The sequence below is a fragment of the Rhincodon typus genome, chromosome 10 (genome assembly GCF_021869965.1).
Source record: "Rhincodon typus isolate 14 chromosome 10, sRhiTyp1.1, whole genome shotgun sequence".
Taxonomy (NCBI): Eukaryota; Metazoa; Chordata; class Chondrichthyes; order Orectolobiformes; family Rhincodontidae; genus Rhincodon; species Rhincodon typus.
In genome coordinates this window covers 64,772,488-64,795,540 of record NC_063341.1, presented here as the reverse complement: position 1 = coordinate 64,795,540, position 23,053 = coordinate 64,772,488, and the positions used below count along the sequence as shown (strand labels likewise).

The following is a 23,053-nucleotide window of genomic DNA, read 5'->3' as shown; positions in this document are numbered from 1 at the left end:
AGAAATTCCTCCTCATCTCAGTTTTAGCAGGTCATCCTTTCACTCTGAGGCCGTGCCCTTGAGTCCCAATCTCTCCTACTGTTGGAAACATCCGTTCCATGTCCACTCTATCCAGGCCTCTCAGCATTCTGTAAGTTTCAATAAGCTCCTCCCTCATCCTTCTTAACTCCATCAAGTACAGACCCAGAGTCCTCAACCGCTCCTCATATGAAAAATCCTTCATCATTCTTGTAAACCTTCTCCAGACCTCCTCCAATGCCAGCTCATCCATATTGAGATACAGGTCCCAAATCTGCTCACAATATTCCAAATGTGGTCTGACCAGGGCCTTATACTGCCTCATTTCTGCTCTTGTATTCTAGCCCTCTGGAAATGAATGGTAAGAGTGCATGTGCCTTAATAACTGCCAACTGAACTTGCATGTTAACCTGAGGAAAATCCTGAACTAGGACTCTCAAGTCCCTTTGTGCTTCAGATTTCTGAAGGTTTTTTTTCCCCGTTTAGAAAATAGTCTATGCTTATATTCTTCCTTTCAACGTGTACAGCCTCACACTTACCCACATAGGGTTATTCCATCTGCCACTTCTTTTCCCAATCTCCTGGCCTGTCCAATTCCTTCGGTAGCCTCCTGACTTCCTCAACATCATCTGCCCTTCCAACTATCTTTGTGTCATCTGCAAATTTAGCAACAATACCCTTAGTTCCTTCATCAAGATCATCAATGTATAAAGTGAATAATTGTGGTCCCAACACTGAACCCTGTGGAACTGTAATTAATTAACTGTAATTTTGCAAATTAGAGAGGGGGAGAATGTGGGTTTTGGCAATAATGGGAACATTTATCTCAGTTCAATGTCACTGTCTATGAATTGCAGAGATCTTGAAAGATCAGCAACCTGTGCATCTAGCATTTTAAGGAACATATCCCATCATCCAATGCCCATTTTTGAACTCTGCTGGGAACACTTTGAATGATTTGTCCAAATTGATGGCACTTAAGAGTTTTCAGAATGCATAGTGGATTTTCAAAGTTCAAAGTTTCTGAAGAACACAGGAAACATTTGAAGACTTAGAGCTAAGTAATAACCTCAATAACCTAGGGGCAAATTACAATCATGGATGGAGGGTTGGCTGATCAGCAAAAGGCAGAAAATGGGGATAATGGGGTCTTTTTCAGGAAAATAGCTGGTTACTCAGTTCCACAGAGGTCTGTGTTGGGACCACAAATTATAGTGTTACAGTCATAAATATTCAGAGTGAAGACCACACAGAAAATTTCTCTGTTCTTCTTTGAAACACCTTCACAGAAGGAAAAATCAGTGGAGCTTATAAATGATGGTAATGGTCTGAACTGATCTTAACATGGAACACTACTACACTGGACTCCAAACATTAGCCAAAGTACAACTTTGAGTTTGGGTTCCAGTGACTCTTCTTCAGACCGGTTAGGGTTTATGTTTTGAAGAAGGGTCATTGAAGTCAAAACATTAATTCTGTTTTCTATCCACTGATGCTGCTACACCCGCTGAGCTTCCTCCAGCAACTTGTGTTTTTATGCATTTCAGCTCTCCAGCATCCGCAGCTTATTGCTTTATCTTTGTACCTTGGTCTGTGGAGACGTGGTAGGAACTCACAACCTTGTGGACTCGGAGGTTAAAAAGAAAGACATATTCTCCTGAGTTGGGGCTGGCACCTGAAATGACTAAAGATGGGACGAGTGGGACCTGAATGCGGCGATCTCCCAAGAGGAGGAATTCCGGCTGCTGCCGCTGGGGGGCCTCATGAAGGTCGGGTCGGTGGGCGGGGCAGGGACGCCAGAAGTGCGGTACGCCCCGGCTTCGCGGATGGTTTCCGGTGGCCGATCCAAGATGGCGCCGTGGCCGGCAGAAGGGGAGTGAGTGTGGGACAGACAAGGAGCTTGATTCGGTGACTGGGGCTGTATGGTTTGGGGGCCTGGATACTCGGGGATTTAACGAGAGCTTCCGAGGATCGCATTGGTGGGATCGGAGGAGACAGAGAGGGATCCTTTGGAGGAGGAGGAGGAGGAAGAGGGAGTTTAAATCATAAACTGGGGGGGGGGGGGGGGGGGGGGGTTTGGTGTAAGGATCTTTTTTAATCCAAAGAAGGCTCTTTACTTCTGAAATACTTCCTCGAGCCATGGCTTCGGCGTCCGGCAACGACGACGATCTGACAATCCCCCGGGCGGCCATCAATAAAATGATCAAAGAGACGCTGCCTAACGTACGGGTGGCTAACGAAGCCCGGGAGCTGGTGGTGAGCTGTTGCACCGAATTCATTCATCTCATCTCCTCCGAGGCCAACGAGATCTGCAACAAGTCGGAGAAGAAGACCATCTCCCCAGAGCACGTTATCCAAGGTGAGGGCAAGGGCAGGGCCCCGGTGGGTGGTCGTGGTGACAAAAGTGGAAGGGACAGAGCCCTGGACACGTGTTTCACGCAAGGTTCATTTATTCACTTGTCGTTTTGGTCTCTCAGATAGGAACAGTCACCTCAACCCACTTTGTCACTCGGGAGGGAAATTATTTTCATAAATCCTAATTACCCCGCAGCAGCCTTGAGAGTAGGTAGCGGGCTAGAAGTTGATAATGAAAGCAGTTCTGTGTTTTTGCGCATTTGCGAATTGGGCAACTTAAGTAACATTTTAGATTTCATCGTTATCAAGATGGATAATTCCGAGAATGCGATTTTTTTAAGAGTGTGGTGAACCTTATTCAAATGACAGACCGTAACACGACTTTAAACAAAAAAAACCGAAAGAACTGCGGATGCTTGAAATCAGAAACAAAAGCAGAAATTGCCGGAAAAACTCAATATCTAAAGAAGGATCATTGGACCCAGAACGTTAAGTCTGACTCTCCTCCATAGATGCTGCCAGAGCTGCTGAGCATTTCCAGCAATTTCTGTTTTTGTTAGCGACGAGACTTTGTTGTTTGTGAAAAGGTTTTAAAATCTTTTTATGGATGTGAATGGTGGAGGTAATTGAGTTGTTTCCAGCCGTCTGGATAACTCCACTCAATTTACTTGTACAGAAATTGCTTTATGTGCTATTGAAAAAGTGAATATTAAAACAATGATCATTAAGTTGTATTTTTTTTCTAAATTGTGATCACCCCAATTCCAATATAGAATTGTTATTGAATATTCTCTGCCATTCACTGAAATTATATATGCTTATTAACCACATGTTCATTTGCAGCTCCAGTGGTCAATTCTTTATAAATGCTAGGTACATTTTGTTGCAGTAGAAGTAGTTATGAAACGTTCAAGCTAACTTAGATAATATGAGCTGGTCTTTTGGAGATGCTCCTTCTCTGGTTTATCAGTATTCACATGAATTATAGTTACGTTTTTATAAATATTGCCGTAAATGCCAATATGTCAAATTGGCCAGATTCAGGAGAAGTTAGAATGGAATGTTTACACTTGTCAGTTCGATAAATGTTTTGAGGTTTAATATACAATCAAGCCAGAATTTGCCCGATTATATTTTTCAGACTACAGATATGACTTGCATAGAATACTGCAAGAAAGCTTGTGTTTACATTTAGGGTCATTTTTAGAATAATATTGGCCTGAATTGAATAATTACACAGTTAAGTACAACTTATTATGATTAATTAGATGAATTAATTTTTTGTATCCTGTGAAAAATTCAAATCAGAGCTCACTACTAATAGACTGGTTCATTTCTTCCTGCAGGCAGACCATCAATGTGGCACGTTTCCTGGCCTTAAAGTGCCATTAGCTGACTGGTTTTATAACTGACTAGGTGCCAATGTCTATTTTGGACGACATGTAAATCAAAAGAGTTTGCGAAAAACCCTACTGACTCTTGCAGTTGTGGATTGACCCTGTTTGCATCCTTTTTAAATGTTGGCTTCAATCAAAGCAATTGCCCTGGGACTCCACCCTTTCTTTGGGTGATTGCATAAAATAAGAAATGTGTGAGTAAACAAAAACCAGGGAAGTTAGTTTGGACTCAGGCAGTTTTTCCTTTAGGCCAAGCTACCGTTGCATCCTCCAAATTTATCACTTGCCTTTAGACTTATAATTTACACAAGATGTAAGCTATTCAGCTGGACAGATGCCAGCAATGTTGCTTAGTGACAAATGTGAATTAGTTGTCAGCCATTTTCTCTCTTCACTATTGCCTCAGGCAATATTTACACACTGAATATTGATTAAGATTTTGTTATTACTTAACTCTGGTTTGTTGCTGTAGAACTGTTAGGCTCTTATCTAGACTATGTAATGGGATGTATTCATCTTTTATTAAGTTCCCTTTGTGTTAGTGAGTAAATGTAGAAACATCTTTTTTTTAAGGTAAAAACCCAAAAATGATTGCTCACTATTTTTAGTGCATCTTTAAACATTTAACCTTTGAAGCCAGCTTAAGGTTCCCATTGTGCATATGAGCACAACCGAAGAGCCGATTATGTGTTTTTCACAGACTGTTTCTTTTTCAGCTGCTTTTAAGCTGAAAGTTGTTGAATATACCAAAGACCGTGGAAATCGCCCTGTAGAAAGATACGGTGTGAGCAAATGCAGCGTTCGTTTGTGATGAAAACAAAGTTTGGGTAGGTTTTTAAGAAAAACTGCCTAATGGTTTGATTCTAAAAGGCAAGTTTTAAAAAATGATGAAATATTTGATTGGGCAACTGAGGGCAACTGGAAATCAGATGTTGAATGCATTAGTAATAGCATCGATACCAAAATTAGACTAATTATTTCCTGAGCAGAAAATGATAAATGTAACTGGGATTTTCCAGTCTTATAGCTGCACAAGTACTCTGTAGTTTTTGTTTGCTTTTAAAACAAAAGCCTGTCATGCAGCAATTTGAAGTCAACATTAAACTACTTTCGACAAAAATACCAGTTGTTGCTAAGGACAATATATATCGCCTGCACGTGAAATCCACATTCCAGTTCATTTGGGATAAATAAATCCGCTCAGCTGCATGTGCAATGGCATATTCAGCATATCTAATTATGTAATGTGCATGGAGCATTGCAAACCAATGGGCCTGTATATTTTTTAAATACTTGCCAGCAGTGAGTTTTTGTATGTAGTTCTGGTAACAGGAGTGATGGTGAATGGCCATGGATTAGAAATATGGCTGTCAAATTTGTGTAAGTGATCTCAGTAATCTTAGAATTAAATACATGGAAAGCCAAATTCAAGCTTCATAGCAAAAAACTTGTAAAATTATTTGTTAGTACTACGCGCTGAAAGACTCTTTTGGGGAGTTGAAATAGATAATTCAGTCCATATTTCTTTACTGCCCCAGGACCAAAGGAAAACCATGTTTCATTATAATTATTTAGCCTGAAACTGTGATACATTTCCTCTTCTGGCTGTATTGCTAATGGTGAAACATTAAATGTGTGCTTTTCCCAGGGTTTTATATGAAGCATGATCAATTCAAGTTGAACCTCACATGGCTTTGTTCACTGGACCTCTTCCCTGAGTGTGGGTTCATTTTTATTTCTTTGTGGTAGAATTGTTACCTGCGTAATCTGACATTTCATTGCTCATTGTGCGAGATGTTGATGTCTATATTTGCATTTGATGGGAAGGAAAGGCATCTTAGCCAGAGTAAATATATAGTATCATTATTACATCTATTTCTGCCATTGTAACATTGCCTGTATTTACCCCTGTCTAATACACTCTAGACTTGGCTATTCTAATGCACCTCTGGCTGACCTACCATATTATATAGTCTGTGAACTTGAGTCATCATTAAAACTGCTACCCGTGTCTTAACTATCACTGGGTTCCATTTAGCTACCAGAAGGGAATCAATGATTATGAGGAAGAGGCAGGAAAGTGGAGTTGAGGATTACCTGATCAGACAAGATCTTATTTGATGGTGGAGCAGACTCAATGAGTTGAATGGCCTGCATCTGCTATATCTTATAGACTTATTATGTGGGGGAATCTACTTTTGTTCCTAGGTAAGGAATTTATTTTTTAGAACGCTCACCTCTGTTCTCAAAACCTTCCAGGCCATCACCCATCCCTATCTGTAATCTACTCTACAACCTCCTGAGATATCAGCGCTTGTTAAATTCTGGATTCTCGAACATTCTCAGTTTTAGTAATGCCACCATTGATGGCTGCACTGCCTCATTATTTATTCAGGCCAGGAGGTCTGAAACTGCCTTCCTCCACCTCTCTGCATCATTTTCCTTTTTATTAAGTTATTTCTAAAAATGAATGCAGAAATAATTCAGTCCAGAGACTTGTGGTGGCCTTAAAATGTACGTATAATAAAATGGCTAATAGAATGTTGTCTTTTAGATCTAGCTAATGCAATACAAACGGGAAAAGAGTCAGCTATGCTTCAGAAATACAGCAACATTATTGGACTGCACCTGGAGCACGTGTTTTGATATAGGAAGAGCATTTGAAAATGTGCTGGTATTGATTGTTGAAGGTGTCATAAGCAAAGAGAACATACAGGATCTTGAATGTCCAGCTTGAATGGTAGAGTTCACCATTTTACAGAGCATTGTGACAATACTCCAGCTAGGGCTGGATCAATGTTTCAGGAAAAAAATTTGGACATTGAATGCATTCCATCTGGACTAGAGGTTTTATCCTCTAAGTTTGATCAATTTATCAATTAATGCCTTTTTATTTTGTCTTTTTTTTAAATTTTAATTTCCATCCTGTCTCTGGTAAATACTGAAGCCTCGTAACAATTCTGTATTTCTGCTATTTTGCTCATGCTGTGAAGCCTGGAGGTAATGCAAAATATGTTAAGAGGCAGTTTGCTACTTTTTTGAGCACTTGAGCTGGCACATGGGTAGCAATGACATTTTCTGTTCCTTTTTTCTATTCTTTCCTATTTCTATTTGCATTAGAACTTCTAATATTTTATTATGTAGCTGGGTTTTCGAAACTAGAGTCCATGGCTTTGCATGTGTTCTTGAATTAAGCAAACTTGAGGTTTTTTTCTTTGGTTTAAAATCCTTGTTTGTTCATGTGAAATATTAACGATACAATTAAGTGACTATAAATTGGAATTAAACTTACTTGGAACTTACAATATGCTGAATGGTAATGTTCTGCCATTTGCAAGTTTGCTCTTTGTGAATTTGCTTATCTTGCAACATTTACTGTACACCTGAATGCTGACTGTGGATCTATTTTTTGCTTATCCATAGCTCAAAGGAAAAAAATACTTTCTGATGTAAAAATGTGTGCTGTGTATATGTCACATATAGTACTGAAATGTTCACTGTTTGCAAAAATAATAATTGGTTGCATTGTTCTCCGGTAGCACATCCCCATGAACGAGACTTTGCTGTGTATCACAGAGTAGCTAGCCATCTCAACTCAAGTGATTGCACTAACTTTGTTCATGATTTTCTGTCATTATAGGTGCATGCTTTTGAAAGTAGGTGTTGTTGCTGTTCACACACCCACATGTACAAGCAAACAGAAATACATAAATTGTTTACAACTTTGTTAGTTGCTAAAACACTGTTTTCTGATGGCTTGAGGTTGGTAGAGAGTGGATACAGTGAATGTCTCCACATCCAGCTACTGTTGAAGTGAAGTGTTTAAATTTGAGATTTACTACTCGTATTTGTGATAGTTAACTGTTTTCCTTTGCACTATTAAAGGATTTGATTATTAAATTTAGTATGATTAGCTGATTAGTTTCTTTTGCCATCTTACATTTGGATATTGCATTTCTTGTTCTTTGTCTTGTTAAATAATATGACAGGAATGATGATTTCGTTGGATGTTTGATAGACAAAATGTAGGCTGTAGTGGAGGCACTTCACTTATTTCCCAAGTATTGCAAGCTTCTGAAATGTAGCACCACATGTAGAAAGTAACATGGCTTTGTCACAGTGAGCTTTCTTTCCAGCTGAATATCAGAAAGGGAAGGCTGGAAAGGTAAAAGAAAATTTAGAAATATGGAATCATTCAAATGCACTTTTCGGACCATCCTTGCCTTAATTAAATTAGGTGCAATAAATGCTTTTAGCAGTAGACTTGAAATTGACATAAACAGACGTGAGGCTGTTTGATTTAATTTTAATTTTACTGGCCAAAATTTAAATATCCACTAGGTAGTTCAATATATCCCTACCTTTACTTGACATCCATTTAAATACACTGTGTATATTAATCCTAAGAGTTCTTGTGGCACAGTGTCCCTGCCTCTGGGCCAACAAATTGGAGTTCACATCCTACCTGTCACAGGAGTGTTGTAACATGTCTGAACAAGTTGATTAAATACTTACAAATTAATAATGATGGAGGCGTACAAATTATAGATGTTGATGGGGACAATTACATTGAAATACAAATATAAGTAAAATAAAAGTACACTTGGTTGGTTTAATCAAATAAATTCTTGTTTGATTTTAAATGTATGCAGAATACTTATAGCCGCCCTTTTTTGTCAGATAATTTAGTGCGTTCTGCTCCTTCCAGAATTATTTTCTGTGGTGCTATCTTTTGAACTTGTCAGCAGTATTCATTTTGTTAGGTGTAACAGACCGTGGCTGAGGGTGTCAATTAAATTCAGACCTGCAAGTGCAATATTTTTTATTTTCTGCGTATATGATTGGGGGCCAAACTATGTTTGCAGCCTTAATTTTAAACGTTTATTTGATGTGCCCTCACTTTATTTTTGCATTGTTTCTAAGCTGACTTAACTTCCTTAGTTTAAACACTACTTCTGCAGGTACTTTCACACATTGAATTGCAGAATTGATGATTATATTTGCTGTATTAGCACAGTATAGTGTGGGTATCTCATTTAGTAGTATACAAAGCAGTAACTATAGAAGGCTTTGTTCTTTTCTCAGGCTAAGTTCTGCTCTTCTAAATCACAATAAACTCCTGCCAGATTCTTTATAATGTTTAGCTGAATAATGCTGATGCAGTAAATCTATGTAACAGTAGATTTGCACTTGGCCTGATGTTTTTTAGTGCAAACAAACCGATGTGTTGCTAATTTGATCTGATGTTAGTTTTAATAGGCAGTGATAATGCTGTTTGATTCCAACATTGAATCTGTATTCACTGGACACTTCACTGTTTTCTGTATTTATTTATCTTTACTTAACTGGAAACACAATTAAATTTCTGATTGTGAACTCTTCCTAAGTGAAATTTTGTTCTTGATGCGCCATCACAATTTCTTGTCAAATTTGCAACAGAATGTAACATTGGCCCAGGGCCACTGAAAATGAGCAGTTGCTATTTTACCACTTTTACCCTTCTAATTTTGTAGCTTAAGGATTTGGTGCAAATGCAGAATAACATGGGAATTCTAAAATTGTGATATGTCATTCATTGCTCTGCCAAAGAAAGTATTGTGGACCTACCCATTACTGGCAGATAGTGAAGTGAATAAATTTGAGAACCACACCTTTATGCGCTCACATCATTAGAAACCTCATTAAAAGTGAAGCGTTGTTTATTGGGGTATAGCTGGGCTTTTAATGATATCATTAATAACTAGAGCAGATCAATTGATCAGTTTCTGAAATATTAAGTATCTCCATTGTGATTAATTAATCAGTATTTTAAAAGATTTTTTTTTAAAAATAAAATTGATTTTTAAAGACTTATACCTTCATCTTTGTCAGAATTATTTAATGTGAGTGGCTTATTGGACAACACGAATTTGGAAGCCTTATTGAATAAGTTACAATCTTGTGTGCATGAAGAGATCGAAAGTTTCATCACATGCGTCGCCAAATCTCCTAGCAAGGTTTTCTTTGAGGTTAGCATTGAACAGCCTTTTCTCGCCACTGACCATAAACTCTGGGCCATTATAATTGACTGCTTGGAATTCCAATATTTGTATTGCACGGACTTTGGAGACCTGCCAACAAGACAGCTTCAATCAGATGTCTGGAAATGCAGCTCCTGATAACACAAAGGAAAGTCAACTTAGTTGCTCAATTTAAGTTGAGGAGGAATACAGAGCATATGTTCTCTCCTAACCGTCCTGTGCCCAGAGAATGAACTGATAGTATCATTGTCTTGACCACGTTCTCCCTGTCTTCATTTTATCGATCTGAACCATTTTTCTCTAACTATTCATTTTTGCACAGGTAGCACCCTCTTCATCTAAAACTCTATTTCACCTATGGGGGTGCATAGCCTAAGGTTGTCATAATTTGAGTATCACATGGCTGTTAATGAGTTTCGTTGTCTTTGTCGTTGCTCTAGAGACTGTGTGAGATTGCCACACCTAGATTATATTGGTGTTTGAGGAAAGTTCAGCAAGTGCATCAGTTTTGACCTTCTGCATGGCGCATTGAATTTTGTGAGTTTGATGTAGTCCACAAAATACGTTTCAATGCTAGACTCCATATGGTTTACGGTGGGCTGCAATGTCTTTCCAAGAGAGGTGGGCTGCAATGCAGAAGTTTGTAGGCCTTTTTTTTAGGGTGTTCTTCTTTTTTTTACATACTGATCACTTTGTCATTTATGTGAAGACAGTTTTGTACAGAAGATCCATTTGGAAATTCTGTAGTTATATATGTGAAATACATGGCCTGCCCATCTAAGTTAAATTTTCTAGAGGGTGGTCTCCATGTTATTGAACCTGGCATATTTAAAGACCTACACAACGAACATTGTTAGCCACTAACAGTCCCCATTAATAGCTATTCACCCTCCTAGCTAGATTGTTGTTCACTCCTTTGTCTGTCCAACTGTTCTTTTCTCTGTTTGGGCTTTAGCCCCACCTATTGTTTACTCCCTAACCCATCCTCTCACCCTATCTTCTCCATATAAACTGATGCTTTCCTAGCTACCATCAGTTCTGAGGAAGGGTCCCTTGACCCAAAACGTTAACTCTGATTTTTCTCCACAGGTGCTGCCAGACCTGCAATTTCTGTTTTTGTTTCTGATTTACAGCATCCGCATTTCTTTCAGTTGTCACAATTAAAGACATCATTGCTTGTCATTTTGCCCTATGTCACATTCTCATATTGGACCTCAAGTGTATTTGTGTGTTCCAGAGCTTTAATGTCGTGCCTGTAGCAAATCCAGGATTCTGTACTGTACACCAGAGTGATAAGGACACTGGCCTAGTAGAGTTTAACTACGGTCTTCAGCTTAATACTGGTGTTAGCTGTAAATAGAACCTGCTTTTTGGATGCATACATTGGGATATTCATCATTAGTAACATTCCTAGAAAGAATACTACGGAGGTATGAGAATTTTTTTTACAACCTTGTACTGACTGAAACATAATCTTGGTCTTAGAGATAATTATTTGAAATCCCATCTGTTTGCCACCACTTGGATTTGTTTTCTATGTTCTGGATGCTGTCTTTATTGTGGTCACCTAGGGCACAGTCACCTGCATTCGGATGTTCCCTGATTACTGGTTCTGAGACTTTCATGGTACTTAGTGCAGCACTATTAGTACTGTCCAGTCGGGTGTTGGCTTTTAGCTGAGATATTGAACTGAGGCTGCAGTTGCCTTCTCGGATATATTTGTTTAGAAAGAGCAGGGGAGTTCATCTGGTATCTCTGCCAACGTTGATTCCCTCAAACTGTATCATTAAAGCAAATGAATTGGACGTTTATCTAGTTGTTGTTTGTGTCTTTACCGTTTGAATATTACCTGCCATGTTTGCCTACAAAAAACATGAAGTACTTTACGACAGACAGTTGCAAGTTCTCTTATCAGAGGTTGACCATTCAGTCCCAGTGCTGTTTGCCTATAATATTCCCTCTCACAACCACTTCTTTCCCTGAACTTAAAGAAATCGCTTCTTTTACAAACCTTTAGTTTTAGCTTCTGTGCTTTTTCTCTGCTTTTCAATGTTCCCACTCCTTGCTGTTTCATCTTGTACATGAGGTAGCAATAGTAACAACTTAGATTTATAAAGCTCCTTTAACATAGTAAAGCATCCCAAGGAACTCTCAGGAGCGTTGCCAAGCAAAGCTGGATACAGAGCGATATGAGATTGGAACAGGTGGTTAAAAACTGTGCTAAAGGGGTGAGTTTTGAGCATTTTAAAGGAAGAGAGAGAGGTGGAAACGTGGATAGGTATAAAGAGGATATTCCAGGGCCAATGGCCTATTAAGTTGAGGGCACAGCTTCCTAAAATTGCAATGTGCCAGAGGCCCCAGAGATCAGGGCAGATGATGGAATTGGAGCTGATTTGGAAAGCAAAGGGCACAGATTGATTTGAAAAGAAAGATGCGAATTTTAGAGCAGATGTTGTGGACCAGGAGCACTCTGTGATGGCTGAACAAGGCTTGATATGAGTTTTTGAGTGTTCACCCTTTGGAGGGTGAAAGATGAGAGGTCGGCAATGTAAATATTGGAATAGTCAAATTTAATAGTAACAAACACATGAATGAGGGTTTTGGCAGGAAAGAGTATGGGCAGGGCAGGGGCAGGAATGGACAATATCACACAAGTGGAGATAAGCAGTGTTGGAGATGAAGCAGTTCTTGAGTTGCAATCACAGTGAATAGGGTGAGCAGTGGAGTCTGTGTGAAATGATTGAGTTACAGTGGCACTAAACAATGGTGTAGATTTTATTGTTGCTGCTTTAAAAATCTGACTGCAAAGATGTAACAGGCTGTGTAGAGTCTGTTTCTTCAATTCCAATGTGACTTTTTGAATTTGGTATTATCTATAATATCTAACTTTTGGTGAATACATGTTAAGGTAGTATGTGGTAACATTTATGTGAACGTTATCACAAGTGTATACCAACAGTTTCTCATAACCCAAATGAATATTGTTTTGTTGCAGATGTTGCCAACTACTTTTGTTGTTCAACATTGTGACCTCGCCCATGTATAATATACTTTCTGGCAATACTGTGTTCTTTGTCAGAATTACCCAAAGTAGCATTTTTGTTTTAAATAGTTGAGAGGTTTTGGAAATTGACGACAATGTTACCAAATATTACTGAACTTTATTTTAATGAAGACAAATCAAACAGTTTTACATTGCAAGACTTGAATTATTAACATCTTCTGGAATTAAAATCATAGCCAGTTTAATTTGAGGACAAGATTACTTTTCCTCCTCCATCAGAAGCTATGGATGTTCCTCCAAAATATTAGCCTAAATTGGTTGAAAAGCCAAACATTAGGGTTTCTTTGAAGCAATATAGGCCAATTTCTCACTTCCAGAAGAGAGACCCAAGAAACCGGTAAGTTCTTGAATAAGTGATTAGAAGTATTGTAATAGAAAAAGTAAGCTGTTAAATGAGAAGAGAAATAGATTGTATATGTATAAAGCTTGTGTTTTTCTTTGTAATCTAAAAGTGTTGGATTGTTAAATTATAAAGCCACTGGCTGGTAAATTTGGTAATTTGCTGGTATTTATTTCAGGCTTGCTATATGTGAGCTGAGAATAACTAAAATGGTTGTTAGCAACTGACCAGAAGTAAAGATAGCATCCGGAATTCAAAGTAAAAATTTGGTAGAATTTAATAGATTTAAAGTAGAATTACGTTTTATTAATGCTGCCATTGTCATCATTTCTGCCACTCCAAACCATGAGAATCCTATTGGAACAGAGTTAAAAATTATGACTAGATCAAGAATTCCTCCATCAACAATGTGGAGAGCTTTAGGTGTAAAATTCTCTCAACACTTCAGTTATTTTTAGTTGCAAATTTTCTTATGCTATTACTGCACCTTTAAATACTCCTTTGAGACAAATTGTTTTACTTAAGCTGCTTATAATGCTGATTCCTCAACATTGGGAGGAGCTAACACCAGGTAACATCTTTGTAGAACACCTCTACTCAGTACACAAAGATAACTCTAAGCTTCATGGTTGCATGTGACACGACTCATTGGGTTAATGTGCTGGAAATTGAGCCCCACTCTTCCCAGAATTGTCTCAGATGTGAAAAGATTGAATCAATCTATCCAAAGTCTCCAATTTACGTGACTGAACTTTGGTTAAAAGAAAACACTAACCAGGTTTCTGTACTTACAAGAAAATAACTTCATTACAAATAAATCAGCTTTAACCAGTGGCAGTTAGGAAATATGAATTTTTAATTGGACATCTACAGTGTAAACTCTATCCTCCTTAAATTCCCACCCCAGCACAAACAGACAGACACACAAAGACAAACAAAACATGTATATTAAGGATGGTAAAAGAAAACAAAAAAAATCAGGGAAACACAGTTCATAAGCCCCACTCTGCACCACAGGATTTGCCGAGTTGTTTCTTTTGGTTTCTACCAATTCCTTTTGGTTCTTTGCTGTTGACACAGGTTGTTTGCATACCGATGCACTCTTTCATTCACTGGTTGAGAATTTATCCTTTCACTGTCTTTGAAAAAAAGTTCTTTAAATCTTCAACTGGGGATTTGGAGAAAAAGGTGAGTGGAAGAGAACTAGCTGTTACTGGAGAATTTCTGGTGTCTCCACAAATGAGAGAGAAACATTTTTTTAAGCCTTTTTAGGTTGGATGGGTCTCTTTTGTATTAGCCCCCAAAGCTATGATCAGGGGCCAATCAGAATGTTTTTGTCAAGCACTTGCCATTATTTCAGAAGCTGCTGGTTTTTTGTTATCAACTTCTACACTGATTCTTCCAGGAAAATACACTATTGTGTTCAAGTAAACCTGGTTTTTTTAAAAACTGCAGCCATCTCTTTATTTTGTCATCTTGGTTTAAAGCAGTATCTTTTTTAGTTCAGAGTCCAAAATCAAAGGAAATAAATATATGTATCTTTACACCCGTTAATTTTATTGCCAGTCCCATTTTCCAGCTCCAGCTGCTTTATCCTCAATCTGCTACACTTTACAGCCTAGCAGACCTGAGATTGGGTTCAAGAATTTCATTTCGTAACAGCTGTCCCCATCTTTTTCAGACACCAGTCATCAGTAATGAGCCTGCAGTTCTCACTTGCTTGTCCTCTAGACCCATCTTAAAAATACTCACCAAGTCTGGCACTATCCATAGAGAGTTGATGTATCATGTCATTAAAGTTTTGTTAATTTGCATCAATATTTCATTAGTTAGATTTGGGATTAACCTTAATTTTGTTGGATACCAATATAAAAAGATGAAATTGCTAATTTTCAAACGGAAGTAAAATCCTCAGGAACAAAGCTTACAAATGTTAAGTCCTTTGATCATGTTGAAGAGAAACTAATGTCCATGAGACGATTGGCTGAAACATTAGAACTCTGTAAATGTGCACCAGGGTGGCCAACATAACATAAAGAAACTGATTATGTTGGGTGTGGATCCTATGTTATTTGTTATACAAGTCCAGGTACTTAAGATTTCTTTCCTTTGGTAGTTACTTTTCACTGGAAAATATCTGGTACAATAAATGCAAATTCTAATATGGTAATTGTTTTCTGTTTTTTTTAAAGCCCTGGAGAGTCTTGGATTTTGCTCTTACATTAGTGAAGTAAAGGAAGTCCTGCAAGAGTGTAAAACAGTGGCACTAAAGAGGAGAAAAGCAAGTTCACGTCTTGAAAACCTTGGCATACCAGAAGAAGAACTGTTGCGCCAACAACAGGAGCTATTTGCAAAAGTAAGTAGTGGATTTGAAGACAAGTTGTATATGGACATTAAATAGTTATCTGTTTTTTCTAAAAACGTTCCAAAGTGTTGCGGTAACAATCAGCTTCTGCAGTTTCCTTGTTAACTTTTTGCTGAATTAACTGTTTATGACAATTTTTCAGCAGAAGATCTGCCTTTAAGCATTATTCAAATATTTAATTGATTGACATTAAATAATATGTCTGGACCACTGTTGTTAGGTGACTGTTAGAGAGCGAGGTTTTCATTGGAATTCTACTAGGTTAATTGCTTAGCTCTCTGGTGTTTCTAATCTAGACAAGCAAATATGATGTGATAGCCATTTCTGCTGGTCAGATTCCAGGATGCTAAGGTAGACTGGGTGATTGGGAGTTGGGATAATGACTAGTAAGGGGATTCAGATCACTTATGTAGCTTGAGAGATTAAATTTGAAGTAATAATAAAGTAGTACATAACTGGATGAAAAATGAATGCCTTAATTCAAAGTCAGTTTTGCTTTAGCAAATAGTTGAATTATTTAGTTGTTGTTACGTCATGTTAATGGAATGATTTCAATTTGAAGTAAACAACTTCAGACTGAAGAGAGTTGATTGTAGGTGTGGAATGCGTCGTATAGATTTAGTACAAGAGATTCTCCGGCTCTAGGATTTAAAGTAGGCTTACTGCCTTCATTCAAAAGTAGAGAAGTGCAGATGTTGGAAATCTGAAAAGAAGACAGAAAATATTGGAAACACTCAGCAGGTCAGGCAGTGTCTGTTCAGAGAGAAATGATAAATATTTCAGGTCAGGGACATGTCTAGGTAATGTCATTGAGTGGCTATTTAAAAAACATGATTTCAAAGAGTTTAATCTCTGACTTTATAATGCAGTTACCAGACTAATCTGGAATACTTTAGGTTCTGATCACAGTAAAGAAAAAATGCACATGTTCCGGAGAAAAGAGTAACAAAATAATTAACGAATTCAAGCTAAACTTGAAGTATTAATTGCCTATTCTTGTAGTTCATTGATTCTGTATTCTCTTAAAATGGATTGGAGGATTGGACTTGGATTTTCCCCCAGCCGTACCTGGGAAAAATATCATCTTCACTTTTGTAGCTTTCCCTAGCAAAATAGTGAGGAAGGTATCTCTCCCTGTGGAGTCTACTTTATGATCAGTACCACTTTTATGCAGCTTGTATCCAAATAAATTGAGACATGGTCACTTCTATTGTGATGCAAATTGTTGTTTACAGGCATCCACAATGTAGTTTGTTTCATGGCATTACTGTGAAAGCTTCTTTTAAGTAGGGTAGAATAACCCATGCTTTGTTTATCTTGGCCACATCACTGAACGAATACTGCTGAAGTTGTTTCAGCATTTGACATAATTTTAGGTTTTGACATTAATTCTTACTTCTAAATGTGTCATATAGAAACATAGAAAATAGGAGGAGGAATAGGCCATTTGGCCCTTCGAGCCTACTCAGCCATTCAATATGATCATGACTAATCATCCAAATCAGTACCGTATTCCCACTTTCTCCCCATACCTTTTGAGCCCCTTAGCCCTGAGAACTGTATCTAACATCTTCTTGAAAATATTCAATTTTTTGGTCTGAGCCACTTCCTGTGACAGAGAATTCCACAAGCTCATCACTCTTGCTTTAAAAATAATTCCTCATTTCAGTTCTAAATGGCCTGTCTCATATCCTTAGTCTGTGACTCCTGGTTCTGGACTCCCTGACAAATGGGAACATCCTTCCCATGTTTACCCTGTCCAGACCTGTTAGAATTTTATCGGGTTCTGTGCAATCTCCACAGCACAGGCTCCCTCCCCCCGGCCCCGTCACTCATCTAAACTACAGTGAATATAGTCCAATCTGATCCAGTCTCTTTCCATACATCAGTCCTGCCAACCCAGGAACCAGTTTGATAAACTTGTGTTGCACTTCCTCCATAACCAGAACATCTACCCTCATAAATGAGACCAACCGTACACACAAGTTCGGGTGTGGTCTCACTAAGGCCCTGTACAATTGCAGCAAGACATGTCTGCTCCTGTACATAAAACATAGAACAATACAGCACAGGTACAGTCCTTTGGCCCATCATGTCTATGCTAACCATGATGCCATTCTAAACTAATCCCATCTGCCTGCATATGATCCATATGCCTTATTCCCAGCCTGTTCACTTGTCTGTCTCAATGCCTGTTAAATATTGCTATCATGCCGACTTCTGCCATCTCCCCTGGAAGTCTGTTCCAGGCACCTCCGACCCTTTGCATAAAACCTGCCTTGTAAGTGTTGTATAAAAATAATACGAAGACATTGTTGAAGGTGTATAGGTGCCTGGATTGGTGCTCCATGCCATTCTGTATGCTTTCTCCACGACCTTTTATATTTTAAAATATTTAGTCACTTGTTCCTTTAAAAACTACCTGCTTTATGCACTTCCTAAAAACATTCGATGTACTAATCACCCAAGTATATAGAAAATATATTCTAACCACTTTATTTTTGGGTGATATTCTTATGCTGTCTATTTACTACTCAAATTCCCTTGCTATGATGGCCAATATACCATTTGTCTTCACTGCCTGCTGGACCTACATTCTTTCTTGCAGTGAATCTACCTTCCTGTTTTTGCTACCAAAGTGGATAGCCTCACATTTATCCACACCATACTTCATCTGCCATGCCTTTGCCTGCTTATTCAACCATTGAAGCATCTCCGTCACAGGTCTTCCTCCCACCTAGCTTTGTGTCATCTGCAAACTTGGAGATATTACATTTAGTTCCCCCATCTAAACTATTAATATATATCGTGAATAGCTGGGGTCCAAGCACTAATCTCGGCAGTATCCCTTTATGTGCTGCCTCCGCTCGGGGAAGAAAAGATTTTTTTTTCTAGTATTTCCTGTCTACCAACCTGATCTCTATTCATTTCTGTACAACTACAACAATCCCATACATTTTAATTTTGTTCCTAATCTTTTTTTATGTGGAACCTTCTTGAAAGCCTTCTGAAGGTCCAAGTCAAGCCACATCCACTGGCTCCAAATGATCAACTCTACATTCCTGAAAATAATCCAATTGAATTGTTAAGCAATATTTCCCTTGCATAAATCCATGCTCACTGTCTGATCCTGTCGTTGTTTTCCAATTGCTCTGCTATTAAATCTTTTATAATGGACTCTAGCATTTTTGTCCATTACTAATGTCAGGCTGACTGGTCTATGATACCACTTTCTCTCTCTCTCCTTTTTAAGTAGTAGGCAATCAATAGATACTGTGATATATTAATCACCAGTACAACAATTAATATTTTACATGTCAAAAGAACAATTTCTACTTCGTTTGAATTGATTGGAAAATGTGATATTACTTAATCTGGATTCCAGATACATGTGTGAACAAGTTCATTTAACTAAGTTTGGAATTCCTACAGCTGTCTGGTTCCTCTCTACAGATATTGCTGGACCTGAGTTTCTCCAGCAATTTCTGTTCTTATTTGTTTCGAATATTTTCTGTCTTTTTCTCAGTTTTCGGATTCTGTGCTTTCCAAGTACACGATGCTGTGCCAAAATCCTTTCCAAAAGCTGTTTTCTCTATTTTTTTCCCATTATACGACATTCATTTGAACTTGTAGATATGTTCCTGGAAGCTAATGCTTCACTGAAAACTATTTGCATCAAAGCAAGTCTCCCTTTTAAATGTAAATAATACCAGAAATTGCATTTTCAACCGTGGATTTTCAGACCCAATAACTAACATAGACATGCAATATAAACAAAGCAGTGCAAATAAGTCTTGTACAGTCCTTGTTATGTAACAAAGAATCACAGTTGAGATGTTTTTCTCCTGATTACTGTAAAATAAAGTTATACCATAATGCCTGATATATAGTAGACATACAGTCCTTTCTGCTACAACATGAAGTTATGCTGTTGTGTGACCTTGTGCGTTAGAAAGTTACACAACAAAAATAACAGGGCTTTTGGAAAAAATAGGCACCAAAAATATTACACAAAGTTGAAACAATTTTGTAGTTAGCCTAACACAAAGGATAGCACAGTTTAAATTAATTTTAAATTCATATCTAATAATGAAATAATTCAGTAAATTTAACACTTTTATCTTCAAATTTTTTAAAGATACTTGATGGGGCAAGCGGGTGGTTTTGAGGTTGCTGAGTTGTTAAGATGGGCTGAGGTTCATTGTCGTCGTCGTCGTCGTCGTCATCATCATCACCACCTTGTCCTCCTTCAGGTGCAGTTGTGGTTGCAGGGTTAGGACGAAATATAGTCAATCCAGAAGTGAATGGCTGTGATTCATTGTCTTCTGACTGTTCCTTGGGGGTTGGCTTAAAAAAGTCTAGTTTTTGCTGCTTTGTCATTTTTCTTCTTTCATAAAGAAGCTGTTCATAGGGTGCCAAATAAGACCTTATTCCACAAACTGCTACTCTGCTGCATTCTGCATTGTAATCGTTGTCTTATAAGAGCTGCAGCTGCTTCTCAAACTTCCCTCAGGATAGAAGACAAAAGACAAGTGGAAAGCTGTCCTGGTGCTGCATCTTGGACTTCATCTCCAGCTTCCGTTTACCCCTCAGCAACAAGTTGTTGTAGATTAGTGGTCTTCACAGTGGGAGTCAAGCAGCTCTTCAACGTCCTCATTCTTCAAATTCAACTCGCTTTGCAAGAGCAACACAATGTTCTTTGATTCTTGGGAGCTCCTCTGATGGTTCAAAGCCTTTAAATTCATGAATAAAATCTGGGCGAAACTTCTGCCAAACTGCATGCAAGCAGTCCCTACTGACATCACCCTAGACCTCCAAGATAATGTCAATTGCACTCTTGATGTTAAAGTTCTTCCAGAATTGAAGAACACTGTCCTTATTACCCCTCAGTAGCTGCAATCAGCCTCTTAAATGTGCACCTTAAATAATAAGCTTTAAAAGTTGCTATTATACTCTGGTCCATGGGTTGAAGGAGAGCGGTTGTGTTTGGAGATAGAAATAGCACTTTGCTGGGTTTTCTGAAAGCATCAATGGTGGGGGGATGGCTTAGCGCATTATCCAGGATGAGGAGAATCTTGAAATCCAAATCTTTTTCTTGCAATAATTTCTAAAAACATCAACAATAAGGTCAGAAAAAATTTGTCCGTCATCCACCCTCTTTTGCTTGACCTAAAATAGACACCTAGAATAGACTTAAGGTAACCTTTCAAGGCTTGTGGGTTGGCAGAGTGGTACACCACTGCAGGCTTAAGTTTTAAGTCTCCACTAGCATTGGTACCCAACAGCAAGTCATATGATCCTTTACAGCCTTAAAGCCTGGAGTGTGTGCTTCATTCATAGAAATGTAGCTTCTTGATGGCATTCGCTTCCAGTATAAACCTGTCTCATCCAAATTGAAAATTTGATCTAAGTTGTAACTATCTTCCTCAATCAATTTTTTTTCACTATGGGAGGAAATGTCATCGTATGTTCCTCGTCTGCACTGGCAACTTTGCCAAATATCTTTACGTTATGAAAAACATAGTGGTTCTTAAAACCAGCAAACCAGCAACTACTAGCACTAAAGGCAGGCACATCTGCAGGATTTTCAGCTTTTTTTTCTTTAGGTCTTCATAAATTGATACGGCTTTCTCTTTTACGGTGAGAAAGCTGGTCCTAGATCGCTTATTCGTTTGGTCTTCTATCCACAACACTTAGAAGCCACTCCATCTCCTCAAGTTCCTTTGGCCATGATCTCTCAGATTTGTTAGCACTCGGGCTTGTTCCAGCAATACAGCTTGCTTTATTATTTTCGGCATTGTCTCTAGTGGTGCGTAACGTAGACTTCTTTTTTCCTGTTGCACAAATAACATCACATGTTCTTTCATTATGTTCAAAACGCTTTATAACGTCTAGATGCTCTTCCAGTGATACAACCTTTCTTTTACGTTCACTACCCGCAATTTTATCACCAGGACACTTCCTGTAAACATTCTTCTTACTTTGTCCTCCCACATTTACGGGTAACACAGCAAAATTTTCAAGAAAAAAAGGAAAATTACAGAGTACCTCTCAAAAAGCACTTCACAACAAAGCACGCAAGTCAACTGAGCATGTGATGTTGACACAGACTGTGTTGACGTCAACATTGTATTCCTCTGTGCACCACAACGCTTAGTGTTGTTGGTGGAATTGCGTAATAGCCAACACACACATGCGAAAGTTCACATTTTACAAACAGCGTCCACCTATTCGTCAATCACATTACAGCCAATTTGTGTTCACGAAACATTTGTAATAGAAAGGACTACATTTTTAAAGTTTTGATTTCCTCATACTGACATTTAGTAATTTGCTTCATCCTTCAAGCTAGCCACTTGGCCTCTGTTAATTTTCTCTTGGTTTTGAGTACTTGTCCAGTCACTGAACAGATTTCTTTCTGTAGTGCCAGTGCTGACTCTCCAGATGTTGAGGGAGTCAGCACCAATTTTCTGTCAGCATTTTGCCATTCTGTTCATGGGGTTATAGCTACCAGTCTCCTGTTCAGCCACCTGTGGTGAGTAAGAGTGGCCATGGGGCTACTCCTTTGCTAGCGCTGCTGCTGCCACCATTGAATATGTAGAGTCCTTAGTGCAGACCTAGGGGATTGTGCTTTTGGTCATCTATAGGATAGGGAATGTTCCAAAATGAGGGGGGAGACACCAACATCTAAACTGAAAGCATGTCCAAGGTGCTGGGGAGCAAAATATAATCTATAAATTCTAGAGAATGGCAAAGCAGCCTAGCTGGTAAGGATGCAGGCAGGAGCAAAAAGCCTTTTGTACCCTGATTCCCAACTATTTTATAACAGGGCAGGCAGTATTTAAAATGATTAAATGGGTGGTAATTTTTTCAGTCACTTTACAACGCAATAATGTTATTTGGGAAATAAAAACCGAAAGAAGGCGGGTGCTGCAAATCAGAAACAAAACTGAAATTACTGAAAAACCTCAGCAGGTCTGACAGCATCTGTAGAGAGAAGTCAGCATTAACGTTTCAGGTCGAGTGAACCTTCCTCAGAACTTGGGGTTCTAAGGAAGGATCTCTGAACCAGAAATGTTAACTCTGATTTCTCTCCACAGATGCTGTCAGACCAGCTGAGCTTTTTCAGCAATTTCTGTTTTTGTTTCAACTTTATTTGGGACTGCTTCAAATGGAGGTATAGCTGTATTGCTATTAGATTGTCTTTCAAATTTGATTGTGCTGTTTAATTGAATTATACTTCTGGCATCAAAATAAGCCACAAATCTTCAGCTAAATCGTGTAAGATGCAGTGGTACAATTTTACTGTTGAAATATTGGTCATAATGTTCCGGACGTTGTTAAGGTAGGAGATCTTGATGTGATGCACTTCCATTTAGGGCCAACAAGGTGCAGGGCTGGATGAACACAGCAGGCCAAGCAGCATCATAGGAGCAGAGAGGCTGACGTTTCGGGCCTAGACCCTTTTTTCTGATGAAGGGTCTAGGCCCGAAA

The 23,053-nt window shown here is 38.5% G+C and overlaps 1 protein-coding gene across 1 annotated transcript in view; it reads left to right on the top strand.

Annotated features, from left to right (window-relative positions):
* Window positions 1-1,831: 1,831 nt before the first annotated feature.
* The window catches only part of dr1 (down-regulator of transcription 1), a 29,807-nt gene continuing 8,585 nt past the window's right edge, over window positions 1,832-23,053 (top strand). Inside the window, exons 1-2 of the mRNA XM_020509647.2 lie at window positions 1,832-2,377; window positions 15,387-15,550. Coding sequence (XP_020365236.1) covers window positions 2,158-2,377; window positions 15,387-15,550 — 384 coding nt within the window. The 5' untranslated portion in view covers window positions 1,832-2,157. The remainder of the gene's footprint in view (window positions 2,378-15,386; window positions 15,551-23,053) is intronic.